We start from the raw sequence: 14758 nt of genomic DNA on the forward strand, positions 1-14758 counted from the left end.
ATATATGTGGCTGCCACACACAACAATAGTCCTTAAAATAACTTTTGGGTCTATAACAAGTATAAAAGCTAAAATATTCCTATTTCACTCCCTACACTATCTCTCCCTTCTGCTCTCCAGCTCTCCCTGACTAAGACTGAGCTGAACACGTGTCATCATGCCAATATGGCTACGGCATTACAGTGAATTGCAGTACTTACCTTTACGTTTATTGACTGCATAGTAGCCAACTAATGTGCGGGGAGGAGACTCGAGTATCGCGCTCAAGCACATGCAATATTAATCCAAACACCCCGATGTGCCGAGCATCGCAATGCTCGAGTAAAATTATTGTTCGGTCGAGCATGTTCGTCCAACACTAGTTGTTATGTCTAGTTTTGTGTTCTATGTCTGGTATGTTTGGTGTATTGCCCGGCATGGTTGCTAGACATCCCCTTGTTTGTCTGTGCCTCCCGAAGGAGGTCTCAAGGTTCCCCCGAGGGGGAACCACAAGCCTGTATGCAGCGCTGCCTGGGGCCACCGTGCATCTTGTTGCATGGGGGTCCAGGTAGTAACTGGTATGCTGGATACCTGTGTGTGTATTTGGTACGGTGTCTGGTTTGTTGTGTGGGCTCCAGTACTTATGCTCGGGTTCCAGTACTTATGCTCGGGTTCCAGTCCTGTCGCAAGTGTAAAAGTACCTTTATGTCTGTCATATAAGAGTGCGCCCCCCAAAAGGAAGGGGCGTCCTCCTTATCACAGCTGACATCTCTTTTTAACATGAGGACTTGGGGGTCCCACTCTGAGTCTGCAGGCAGCTCTTTTTCACTTAAGAATTTAGATTATCTCAGACATCATAAATTCCATCTCAATAATCTCATTTCAAGTGAATCACATCACTTACTTTTACAGTCACTGTAGTCACACAGACAGCAGGCACAGACTGGAGTGGCACTGGCATGGCAGTCAGCAGGACTGTCACTGCACTGGACAGAGACTGGAGTGACGTCTTTTCTGGACTCTGGAGACCACTGACTGAGGACTGGCCTGGACTCCTGGACTAGTGACTGTGTCTGTGACTCAGTAAGGTTCCTCCTCTCTCTCACTCTGAGTCTGAGCTGCGCCTACTCTGCCTCAGACTGGTTTTAGATAGAGATGGCGCTAATCTGACTGGCGCCAGTTCAGCAGGCAGCACTCCCTCCCTAGTCCCTCCACAACAGCCAACAGGTAACCTAACCCCCCCTCCACGGCCAGGCCCCGCCCCCTCCACGGTCCGGCCCCCTCCACGGTCTGGCCCCGCCCCTTCACTGCCTGAGTCCACCTCCTCCCTCTAGTTACAATACCTACCTCTTCTTCTGCTCGTGCGGCAGTGAGCCCCGGCCGGGCCCGCCTGCTTCAGCCTCCAGGCCCTCCACCACTCCAGTCCTGACCTGACTAGTACTCCTCCTCCTCCTTGCCTTCCCCCCAGCCAGGCCCGAGCCGCGGACCGCCCACGCCCCGCCCACTACACTGGGCGGGCGGTCAGGCCTGGCTGCCTGTGGGTTTTTACTGTGCACTGTGACTGTTAATAAAATAAAATAAAAAATAATGAATGCGGTCCTGACGGGCCCCAAGTGGCGTAGGGCCCAATAGCCACTGCTATGGTTGCTATGGCGATCCCTACGCCACTGGTATGAGCCATACAACCATCCAGGTCTGCTCATATGGTGAGGAGTTAGGGCGAGGATTAGGGAAGCATTAGGAGGTGACCTGCTCCCTGTCCTCGGTGTCCTGGCTTAGTAGTCTTTCCATTTACTATCCTCATTGTACGGTGGGGAGTTTTCCCCACTCCCCATCGTGACAGCTCCTTCTTTCACCCAACATCTTCAACGGGTACTGGTATTGCCACCCACCTCCACTTTGTCACCTTGCCATTCTGTGGTCTCCTGATGCTGCTTCTATCTCCACTCTGTCACCTTGCCACTTTGTGGCCTCCTCATGCTGCTTTTACCTCCACTCTGTCACCTTGCCATTCTGTGGCCTCCTGATGCTGCCGCCACCACCACACTATGTCACCTAGCAACTCAGTGGCCTCCTGATATTGCTGTCACCTCCAAACTATGTCACCTTGTTACTCTGTGGCCTCCTCATGCTGCTCCTCTACTTCCACTCTGTCACCTTGCCACTCTGTGGCCTCCTCATGCTGCCGCCACCTTCACACTCTGTCATTGTGCCACTCTGCGGCCTCCTGATGTTGCTGCCACCACCACACTGTGCCACTCTGTGGTCTCCTGATGCTGTCGCCACCTCCAGACTCTGTCATTGGTCCACTCTGTGGTCTCCTCATGCTGCTTTCACCTCACCACTATGTCATAGGACCACTCTGCGGACTTCTCATGCTGTTCCCACCCTTCCTACTTCTTTGCTGGGCCATTATTTAGCCTTTTTAGCTTGGCTAACATTATCATTTATTTGACCCTTCCTCTGATCTGTCAGAAATAAGGTAAAATGAGACGCACAATGGATCCTGTCTGTGTAGCAGCTGTAAGGCCTGTATGGTCCCTTCAGAATTGGCTCGTGATTTGGTAGCCAAAAGCAGCAGTGGGTACAAAACACAGAAGACTTGCAAATATTTTGTTCACATGTCATCTCTCTATTTTGGATCCACTCAGTTTTTTTGGGGCATTAGCAATACTGATGGATTACTGACCAAATGCTGACCGAGTGAAGACGGATGCTCAACAGACAGGATCCGTTTTTTGTAGGTTATTTTTCTGACAAATCAGAGGAAGGGAAAAATAATCAGTGACGGCCACACAAACTTACTGCTGACACCCTCTCCACTATGTTGGGGGGCTCTACTTGTATAAACGTTTAATAGAACAGGCTCTATAGACATCTATGTGGAATCAGCTGAAGATGGTGTAAAAGGAGTGTGCTTCTTCTTGACGCTAACATAAACCTGTAAGGCTGAGTTCATACTTGAGTTATATGGTCAATATTTGCCCCGTGACTGCCCAAATAAGTGAAGTGTGCAGTGATTCTAAGTGCGACGCCTGTCATCTGCATGTCATACGGACTCACAGTATTATTTGACTACCAAAGCAGACTCCCTATGCGTGTTACTGCAAGGCACCATGTTTACATTACTATAAAGACTCTCTGAAGCCAGGAAATAGCAATTTTTAATGTAATTCGCCGCAAATTTATTCAGATCGAAACCAAATTTTTCCCAAAACATTAGGCAATCCGGCGAATCAAATTTTTAAAAATTTCGCTAATCTCTAGTTACTACCATTACCACCACTACTACCACTACTGCTATCACTGTTACAACTACTATTGCTACTGATTCTGCTACCTATAGACAGCCGACATACTGCCTTGTTCCATGCTATGCTGCTTCTGCTGCCCCTAATATTGCTGCAACCTGCTTCTTATTATCCTACCCTTTCCACATACGCACTGCACTGCTGTTGCTCCCAATTAAAATGGATCATTTTTATAGGCTCGTTCACAATGAGCCACTTTTTCTTTTGACAATTAATGTGTGTGTGTGTCATATGGGCAGGCATTCTGACCTTGTCAAGGTATAATTTTTGGACACTTGGTGCCCCAACGGGCACTGTTTTTAAAAATGTTTTATCCCCTACACCGTGAGTTTTTAAATATTATCTGCCCCACTAAGGGAACATTTTTGGAAGCTTTGGGATATGAAAAAGCATGATACATGCAGTGTGTTTTTAAACACTATGTTTGCTATGAATGTTAGTGTCACTTTGACATTTTTTTCCATTGCTGTCGTTCAAGAGCTTGGGGAGGGAAAAATATGAAATATCCTAAAAAATTCCTAGTCCTAGGAGACGAATGGTGATTATATACCAATTTTTCAGAGCATTTGGAGCAACTTTTTGATTAATTTGGCGAAACTGAACCAAAACGACTTTTGAGTGGTTTAAATTACAAGTTTTACTGAATCTTTTCCCACAACATATAATGCATTTGGAAAGTTTTCAGACCCTTACATTTTTTCAAACTTTGTTCTGTTGCGGCTTTGTAGTCAAATTAAAAAAAAAAAAATTATCCATCATTCTTTATTAACCCCTTAAGGACCAGGCTCATTTTCACCTTCAGGACCAGGCCATTTTTTGCAAACCTGACCAGTGTCACTTTAAGTGCTCATAACTTTAAAACGCTTCGACTTACCCAGGCCGTTCTGAGATTGTTTTTTCGTCACATATTGTACTTCATGACACTGCTAAAATTGGGTCAAAAAAGTTAATTTTTTTGCATAAAAAAATACATTTTTTACCAAAAATTTTGAAAAATTAGCAAATTTCAAAGTTTCAGTTTCTCTACTTCTGTAATACATAGTAATACCCCCAAAAATTGTGATGACTTTACATTCCCCATATGTCTACTTCATGTTTGTAGCATTTTGGGAATGATATTTTATTTTTTGGGGATGTTACAAGGCTTAGAAGTTTAGAAGCAAATTTTGAAATTTTTGAGAAATCTTCAAAATCCCACTTTTTATGGACCAGTTCAGGTTTGAAGTCATATTGTGAGGCTTAGATAATAGAAACCTCCCAAAAATGACCCCATTCTAGAAACTACACCCCTCAAGGTATTCAAAACTGTTTTTCAAACTTTATTAACCCTTTAGGTCTTCCACAAGAGTTGATGGCAGATGGAGAAACAATTTTGAAATTTCTATTTTTTGGAAAATTTTCCAATATAATAAATTTTTTCCAGGAGTAAAACAAGGGTTAACTGCCAAACAACACTCAAAATGGGTTCCCTGATTCTGTAGTTTGCAGAAACACCCCATATGTGGTCGTAAACTACTGTTTGGCCGAATGGTAGCACATAGAAGGAGGGGAACACCATATGGGTTTTGGAAGGCAGATTTTGCAGGACTGGTTTTGTTTATACCATGTCCCATTTGAAGCCCCCTGTTGCACCCCTAGAATAGAAATTTCAAAAAAGTGACTCCATCTAAGAAAGTACACCCCTCAAGGTATTCAAAACTGGGTTTACAAACTTTGTTAACCCTTTAGGTGTTCCACAAGAGTTAATGGCAGATGGAGAAACAATTTTGAAATTTCTATTTTTTGGAAAATTTTCCAATATAATCAATTTTTTTCCAGGAGTAAAACAAGGGTTAACTGCCAAACAACACTCAAAATTGGTTGCCCTGATTCTGTAGTTTGCAAAAACACCCCATATGTGGTCGTAAACTACTATTTGGCTGAACGGGAGCACCACATAAAAGGAGGGGAACACCATATGGGTTTTGGAAGGCAGATTTTGCTGGACTGGTTTTGTTTATACCATGTCCCATTTGAAGCCCCCTGTTGCACCCCTAGAATAGAAATTTCAAAAAAGTGACTCCATCTAAGAAAGTACACCCCTCAAGGTATTCAAAACTGGGTTTACAAACTTTGTTAACCCTTTAGGTGTTCCACAAGAGTTAATGGCAGATGGAGAAACAATTTTGAAATTTCTATTTTTTGGAAAATTTTCCAATATAATCAATTTTTTCCAGGAGTAAAACAAGGGTTAACTGCCAAACAACACTCAAAATGGGTTGCCCTGATTCTGTAGTTTGCAAAAACACCCCATATGTGGTCGTAAACTACTGTTTGGCCGAACGGTAGCACATAGAAGGAGGGGAACACCATATGGGTTTTGGAAGGCAGATTTTGCAGGACTGGTTTTGTTTATACCATGTCCCATTTGAAGCCCCCTGTTGCACCCCTAGAATAGAAATTTCAAAAAGTGACTCCATCTAAGAAAGTACACCCCTCAAGGTATTCAAAACTGGGTTTACAAACTTTGTTAACCCTTTAGTTGTTCCACAAGAGTTAATGGCAGATGGAGAAACAATTTAGAAATTTCTATTTTTTGGAAAATTTTCCAATATAATCAGTTTTTTCCAGGAGTAAAACAAGGGTTAACTGCCAAACAACACTCAAAATGGGTTGCCCTGATTCTGTAGTTTGCAAAAAACACCCCAAATGTGGTCGTAAACTACTGTTTGGCTAAACGGCAGGACATAGAAGAAGGGGAACGCCATACGGTTTTTGGAAGGCAGATTTTGCTGGACTGGTTTATTTACACCATGTACCCTTTCAAGCCCCCTGATGCACCCCTAGAGTAGAAACTCCATAAAAGTGACCCCATCTAGGAAACTACGGGATAAGGTGGTTGTTGTTTTGGGACAATTTTTGGGGTAAATTAGATTTTTGGTTGCTCTATATTACTCTTTTTTGAGGCAATGTAACAAAAAAATTTAATTCTAAAATTGTTTCTACAAGTGGCAGGGGGGGTCTGGGGTCTGAAAGTTGAAAAAAAAAAGTTTGGAATAAATGTGCTTTTTTTTTTTTTTTTTTCTAACTTTTCCCTTCTATCCCTGCCTAAAGGTGCCTCTCCCTCACTGACCCTAACCTACCTGGGTGGCGATGGGTGCAGGAGGGTGATGGATGCCGATTTAGGGGGACACAGGAGCTGGTGCTGGACGATGCTGCACGGTCAGGGTGCTGGACAGGAAGAGGAGGGGAGAGAGGAGCGCAGGAAGTTTGAATCTCGCGCCTCTCTCCCCTGCACCAATCAGCACCCTGGACAGCGGCGTTCAGCACCAGGGCCAGCTCCGCCTCTGCAAATCCTCGGACTGCGATTGGTGGTGTAAAATTACGCCACCGATCGCAGTCTTTTTCCGGTTCATCGGGTCACAGGACACCCGAATGGACCGGAAACGCAGAAAACCGCAGGTCTGAATTGACCTGCGGTTTTCTGCGATCGCCGATACGGGGGGGTCCAATGACCCCCCCCTGCGTTGTTACGGGATGCCGGCTGAATGATTTCAGCCGAAATCCCGTTTCGATTAACCCCCGCGGCGCCGGAATTCAGATTTTAAGTCAGGACGTACCGGTACGTCCTCGGTCCTTAAGGACTCGGGAAATAGGGCGTACCGGTACGTCCTCGGTCCTTAAGGGGTTAATAGCCCAAAAAGAGAAAGTGAAAAAAGATTGTTAGAAATCTTTTTTAATTTATTGAAAAGGAAAAACTAAAATATTGCATTGACATAAGTATTCAGACCCTTTACTCAGGACTTAGTTGAAGCACCTTTCGCAGTGATTTTAGCTTCTAGTCTTTTAGGGTATAATGCCACAAGGTTCATACACATGGATTTGGGGATTTTCTGCCATTTTTCTCTGCAGATCCACTCAAGCTCTGTCAGGTTGGATGGGAACTGTCAGTGAACAAGCATTTTCAAGTCTCTCCAGAGATGTTCAGTTGGCTTCCAGTCAGGGTTCTGGATGGGCCACTCAATGACATTCACAGAGTTGTGGGTCACTGTGTTATCATTACTGTATGGTTAGGGTCAGTGTCTTGGATGGTGAACTTTCAGCCCAGTCTGAGGTCCAGAGCACTGTGGATCAGGTTTTCATTAAGAATATCCAGTCTGTACTCTGCTCCATTCAGTTCTCCCTCAATTCTGACCAGCTTCCCTGTCCCAACCTCTGATAAACATCCCCATAGCATGATGATGCCACCTCAATTGTTCACTGTAGAGATGGTATTGGGCAGGTGATGAACAATGCCTGGTTTCCTCCAGACATGACCTTTAGAATTGAAGCCAAAAATAGAGCCTTTTAGATGCTATGGGGGAGATTTATCATTCCCCTTACGATTGAAAAGTGGAGTTAAAAAGTCGCAACTTTTGGAGTGCAACTTTTTAAAAAGTTGTTGCATCTCTCATTTTTCGCCGTCCTCGCCACTTTTCTAAAAGGGGTTGTGGCAAGGGAGGTGAAGGGGGCATGGCCAGATGCAGCGACAAATTTATCTTCATTTACGGCCTAAATGAAGTCAGAAATCTACTGCAGCTCTGAGCTGTTATAGATTTTTGGATAGGCTCATGGTTTGCAGGAGGATTTGACAAATTAGATGCATCCTCCAGCAGCGCAGGGGATATCAAAACATGCACAGAAATTGCCAATATTGATAAGTCTCCCCCTTTGTTTTTTTCAAACTCCAGACAGGCTTTCATGTATCTTTTAGTGAGGAGAGGCTTTTTTTCTGGCCACTCTGCCATAAAGCCCAAATTAGTGGAGTGCTGCAGTGATGATTGACCTTCTAGAAGTTTCTCCCATCTGCACACAGGATCCTTGAATCTCAGACAGCGTTACCATTTATCCTCTTACCAAGGGCCATATCCTCCCCCTTCCACAGTTACTTAATTTGGTGGGACAGCTAGTTCTAGGAAGAGTATTGGTTGTTGTTAACATCTTTCATTTGAGAATTATGGAGGCTTCTGTGCTCTTGGCAACATTCAGTGCAGCAGAATGTTTTGTACTCTTCTTTAGATCTGTGCCTCCAATATAATCTTGTCTCTAAGCACTTTAGGTAGTTCTTGCTTTCATGTGGCTTGTTTTTTTTCCCCTCTGAAATGCATTGTCAGCTGTGAGACCTTATATAGGAAGGGTTGTGTCTTTCCGAATCATGTCCAATCAAATGAGTCATGATTAAAAACATCTCATAGATGATAAAGAGAAATGGAAAGCCACTAGAGCTAAGGTTCTCAATACTTATGTACATGCAAAATTTTTGTTTTTCCTTTTTAAGAAATCAGCAAAAATTTCAAAAATTCACTTTTCACATCCTCATTGGGCAATATTGAGTGAAGATGGAATTTTTCTTTATTTTCGCACAGGGCATAACAAAATGTGAAAAAAAGGAAAAGGATCTAAAGAGTTTCCAAATGCATTTGTATACAGTGTGTCAATCTGCTCAGCTTCTCCTGTTCTATTATATGCTGTCTGCAGACGGCATTGTTTTTTGTGGTGACAAGTTCTCTTTAAACCCAAAGATAAAAATGACATTAATCAAAGCACGGTATATATGTTTAACTTTGAACTCACAGAAGCGGTGGATATATTGGTCCAACTTAGAATCAGCATAGTTCCTGCAAAGAAATGCTGTGGAAACAGAAGAGGTCAAAATCTTTAGGACCTGTTTGTTGATAAGTTGATAAAAATGTTCCATGTTTAAAGTGTATCATTAGAAAATTACCTATTTCTTTTAAAGGTTTCATATTAATAAATATATATATATATATATATATATATATATATATATATAAAAAAAAATATTTGCAGTATTTGCATATTGTTCCTATTGCTGATGGGATGTGTTTCCACCATAGGCATAATAAGTGCAAAATAAGCACTCCATAATTTTTTATTTTCTCCTGAATACGGCAACACCCCATATGTGGTTGTAAACTGCTGTAATGGCATACCAATACTTAGTATTTTTTGTGATATGAGTTGCCATCATCAATGGTTCCAGTGGCGTGCCTAGGAGGGGGTGTGGGGTGCGGTCCGCCCCGGGTGTCGACTCTCACGGGGGTGCCAGAAGCAATGAGTGCTTCCATCAATACAGAAGGAAGCTCTCATTACTGGAGTGCTGACGCCCACATACTGTGGCGGGGCACGGGAGCACATAGTTCCCTGCCCCACCACCAATCACCGCCATAGCTTCAGGCCTAGTAGGCCTTAGGCCTATGCAATAGTGAAATCCCGATGCAGGTGTGCGTGATGACATCATTGCGCGCGCCTGTGCTGGGACGCAGCAGCAAATTGAGGTGAAGTGAAGTGCTGCAGGTGAGTATTTAGCTTTAATTTTTTTTCCATTTTTTTTTTTCATTTTATGTGCCAACTTTGGGGACATGGAGGACATGGGAGGGGCACACAGGAGGACATGTGGGGGGAAAATATGGTGGGCTACTGCGTGGGGGCAAATTATTATGGGAGGGATTACTGTGTGAAACATAGAAACATAGAAACATAGAATGTGTCGGCAGATAAGAACCATTTGGCCCATCTAGTCTGCCCAATATATCTGAATCCTATGAATAGTCCCTGGCCCTATCTTATATGAAGGATAGCCTTATGCCTATCCCATGCATGCTTAAACTCCTTCACTGTATTTGCCGCTACCACTTCTGCAGGAAGGCTATTCCATGCATCCTGTGTGGGGGCAAATTATTATGGGAAGGATTACTGAGATGGGGGTAATAATTATGGGAGAGATTACTATGGGCGGGGCAAATTACTATATGGGGCAATGTGGGGGAAAACTACTGTGTGGGGAAAATTACTATATGGGGCAGTGTGGGGGAAATTACTGTGTGGGGGCAGTGTGGGGGAGACTACTGTGTGGGGGCAGTGTGGGGGAGACTACTATGTGGGGAGCAGTGTGGGGGAAACTACTGTGTTGATGAAACTACTGTGTGGAGCAGTGTGGGGGAAATTTACTGTGTGGAGGGCAGTGTGGGGGAAACTACTGTGTGGGGAAATTACTGTGGGGGCAGTTTGGGAGAAATTACAGTGGGGGCAGTGTGGGGGAAACTACTGTGTGGGGGCAGTGTGGGGGAAATTGCTGTGTTGGTGCAACGTGGGGTAAACTACTGTATGGGGCAGTGTGGGGGATACTACTGTGTGGTACAAATTACTGTATGGGGGTAGTGTGGGGGAAATTACTGTGGGGGGCAGTGTGGGTGAAACTACTGTGTGGGGCAAATTGCTATATGGGGTAGTGTGGGGTAAATTACTGTGTGGGGTCAAATTTCTATGAGGGATTACTATGGGGGCAGTGTGGAGGGCGTTGCTATTGGGGAGATACTGTTGGAGCAATTCTATTATTTCTGGAGACACTATACAGGAATATAGGGTGATATTACTGGGGGCACTCTAGGGGACATTATAGCTGCTGTAGACTCTATAGGGACAGTTAACGTAATTTATCAAACTGGTGTAAAGTAGAACTTGCTTAGTTGCTCATAGCAGCCAATCAGATTCCACGTTTCATATTTGACAGATCTTTTGGAAATCCAGTTCTACGCTACACCAGTTTGATAAATGACCCCAATTATGTCTACTGAGGTAATATTTCTTCAGCAGTATAGTACCTGGGGCATTGGGGGGCACAATGGGCAAGAATTGGGGGTGGCAGCAGGATGACACTGTAGATAGGGAGGCTGATGTAAAAACTGAGAAATCTTGTGTCTGTATTAAATAATCTGTAGAGATGAGATGTGGCTGAAAGAATTTGTCATGGCGGTCTAACGGAGGAGAAGAGGAAAGAGAAGGTCTACATGAATGGAGATGTCCCTGGATGTAAGAGGTATGTGGTCAAGTATTGGGGGGGCAGAGAAAAGACCCGCCCCGGGTGCCAAATACCCTAGGCATTCCACTGAAAGGTTCTATTTTGGGGCAAATACAACTTTTTGATCACTCTTTAATTCGCTTTTTGGGCAGCAGGATAGAGAAATGCAACAATTCTGCCATTGCTTCTTAGGTTTTGTTATTGCGGCATACAACTTGCGGGAAAAACGACACGTTATCTTTATTCTGCTGGTCAGTACAATTACTGGGATACCAAGTTTATATATATTTTTTTATGTTTTACCACTTTTACACAAAACATTTTTATTAAGAAAAATCATGTTCTTTTTCTGGCAGGCCTGTTTCATTTATCATTTTCTACGCCTGTTTTAGGCATAGAAAATGGTCTAAATGTATGCCAGACAGTGGCTCTGCATACATTTGGCACATCCACCGCCAGCTAAAGGGAGTATTAAGACCGGCATCTTAATAAATGACCCCCTAAGTTTATATTGTAATCCTTTATTATTCCTGCTAGAAGTTATGACTAATTTACTATATTTTGAATAAATTACTAGCAGCTTTCAAAGAAAGTCCAAATGGATCTTATTAATTTGGGTTGTGTGCTGGCACTGGCAGCACTGCTTGCATAATGTCAGGCTGTGCAAGACATTGCCCCAACTGGTAACATCCATCTGAACCTTCATTGGAAACTGTTAATAATTCGTTCTGAACTTCTAGCAGGAAAAATACAGGGGTGGCACATCATAGTATCATAAGAATAGATGCTCCAGAATTATTACATAGGAGAAATAAATACAGATGTAGCTGACATTCTTTTAACACCAGCTGTGCCAGGATGGTCACTTTAACATGATTATATTCCTGTAATGTGTTTTTGTTGGGTTAAGCCTGTCAAAAATAAAGGTGGATAGATCTATAGCTACTAAAACAGACAATTCAGGAGAGGTTCTCTTTAAGCTAGGAGTCTACAAGTCCTCTGTTTGCCTTATCTTGCAAACCAGTGGACACTGCCTGTGCAGAAAAGATTATCCAAGCAAATTCTTTAAATACTTACAAACGCAGGTACCCAAAACAAAGTGCCATACCATAAGGATATCATGCCATGGTTGAAACGAGAAACTGTCACTAGTATGCCCAATGAAATCTGCAAAATGGATGTAATTATCAGGACACCCTATAAAGAAAACAAAACATGTCTGATTAGGAAATATCTGTATTTCTGTGTTCTTTGTGCAAAACCATTTAATAATTGCTTTATCAATCTGGTTCCTAGTGAGACTGATTCAAAAATGAAAATTATTTTTTCATATAATAGTACTAAGACGGTTACATTTTCTTGAACAAATTCTGAAAGCAAACTGGTATGACCACTAAAATGGAAATGTGTACCTATCTCTTGGCAACTAGACATGAGCGAAGTTTTCAAAATATTCGATTTGGCTTGTTCTCCGAATTTCTCAAAGAAATTTTCTTCATTACTGTCACGAACTAGCGGGTGTGAACCAGCTGTGCCACGTGTCCTGCGTCCTCTAAGGACGTTGTCTAGGTGAACCCCTCGATTCTTCACAATACCCCTGATGGTGGGGCTAGACTTTCCCGAAGGCAACACCAGGTCGCTAGCTGTTGAGGCGGATAGGTACGCGAGACAGCTGGTCCAGGTGGACCAGGAGGTACCTGAGAAAGGTACCAGAAGTACAGGCATAGTCAGGCAGGCGGGGTCGTTACCAGGAGAAACAGTGCAGGACAGAAAGATGAGGCAGAGGCATTGTCAGACAGACAAAAGGTCAGGGCAGGCAGAACAGGTATAGGTCAGGCAATCCGGATCGGCAACAGGAGAGTCAAGCCAAGCTGGCAGAGATCAGATGAGTATAGGAACATGGGTACGAGTCAGGAACACAGGAACACAAGTGGTTATCAGGAAACTAAGCATAGCACAAGAACCTTGACACTGAGGCATCTGGGAAGGGAGCTGAGCTACTTAAATATGCGCATGAGGGCTAGGATTGGTCAGGGAGGTCACATGTCCTAACCCATAAAACCCAGGAAGTGACAAGTGCCGGCCCTTAAGGAAGTGCTGCACAAAACCAGCAGCGAGCATGCTGTGGCCAGGGCTGAGATGAAACTGTGGAGCAGATCCTCAGAACAACATTTATATATTTTTGGGGAATTGTAAAAAAAGATGTATGGCACAAAATAAATTAGGAATTACAAAATATATAAATATATATATATATATACACATATATATTATACTTCTGATATATATGAATATGGGAAACTACTACTACTACAAAAAAAATCATTTACTGCAGCACTCACCTCCAGTTTTTTAAAGGAGTCACAGACTGTACTGGTCTAGACGCAGCCAGGTGAGCAATCCAGGAATAGCAAAAAAATGTCCAGCTCCTTACCCTTAAAAACCAATGCTTTATTCTTTCACATATTCAATTAAAATTAATGTGTACAAACGGAGAAACTGTAGCACAATGTGACGTGTTTCGGGCAACTTGCGTATGGGCCCTTCATCCAGACATTATCCATCCTGGATGAAGGGCCATACGCAAGTGGCCCGAAACGCATCACATTGTGCTACAGTTTCTCCGTTTATACACATGGATTTTTTATTGAATATGTGAAAGAATAAACGCCTCTTGATGTCCAGGATGTCTTTGACCTCAAATTTCTTGTCTTAATCTTTAGATACCGGAGTTGGAGTAGAAGGAGTTGTCAAGTAGCGATTAAGGACTACTGGTTTCAGTAAGGACACGTGGAAGGCACTGGGCATACGCAGAGAGAGAGGCAGACGTAACTTATATGTCACTTCGTTGATCCTCCTCAATACTTCAAAGGATCCAAGGAACCTAGGAGCAAACTTAAAACTGGGAACCCTTAAGCAGATGTTTTTGGAGGAGAGCCAAACCTTATCTCCAGATGAGAACTTAGGTAGTTTTCCTCTTCTCTTGTCTGCATTAGTTTTCATGCGGGTCACCACTTTGTTGATGAAGACCTTGGTATCACGCCAAATCTTAAAAAATCTCTAAAAAGGAATCCGCAGCTGGTAAACCATAAAATGTAGGATGTAGGGTATTAACCAAAATTGACAAAGAATGGAGAGGATCCAGTAGACTCACTAGTCTGGTTGTTATAGGAGAACTCAGCCCAAGGTAGCAATTGTACCCAGTTGGCGTGTTGGGCTGAAACAAAATGCCGGAGATAGTTCTCCAATATTTGATTGACCCGCTCCACTTGCCCGTTGGTCTGGGGATGATAACCGGAAGAGAAGTCCATCCCAATTTCAAGCAGCCGGTAATGAGCTCTCTAGAGCTTAGAGGTAGTGATGAACATCGGCTGGGATGATTCACGAATGCGTTCGCGCTATCAAATGTTCGCAAACCGTAAGTTCGCGGCGGCCCCCATTCAGTTTAATGGCAGGCGAACCTGGAAAGCCTTCAGGTCATATTTGCAGCCACCAAATACTTACTAGAATTGCACAAATTGTCCCACAACATGGACAGTGACATACCAGAGGGGGATCAATGGCAAAAATTCGAACAAAAAATATGTATTTTAATCAGGGGCCAGTTTTATGCGTCTTAAAGGGAAAC

At 43.3% G+C, this 14758-nt stretch overlaps 1 protein-coding gene across 1 annotated transcript in view; it reads right to left on the bottom strand.

Annotated features, from left to right (window-relative positions):
• The window catches only part of LOC122923994, a gene marked incomplete at its 3' end in the record, with an annotated part of 119949 nt that overhangs the window by 40689 nt on the left and 64502 nt on the right, over positions 1 to 14758 (bottom strand). The window contains exons 3-4 of the mRNA XM_044274921.1: positions 12208 to 12327; positions 8883 to 8939 (exon numbers count right to left, since the gene is read on the bottom strand). Of these exons, the coding sequence (XP_044130856.1) occupies positions 8883 to 8939; positions 12208 to 12327 (177 nt within the window). The remainder of the gene's footprint in view (positions 1 to 8882; positions 8940 to 12207; positions 12328 to 14758) is intronic.

The sequence above is a fragment of the Bufo gargarizans genome, unplaced genomic scaffold (genome assembly GCF_014858855.1).
Source record: "Bufo gargarizans isolate SCDJY-AF-19 unplaced genomic scaffold, ASM1485885v1 original_scaffold_2127_pilon, whole genome shotgun sequence".
NCBI lineage: Eukaryota > Metazoa > Chordata > Amphibia > Anura > Bufonidae > Bufo > Bufo gargarizans.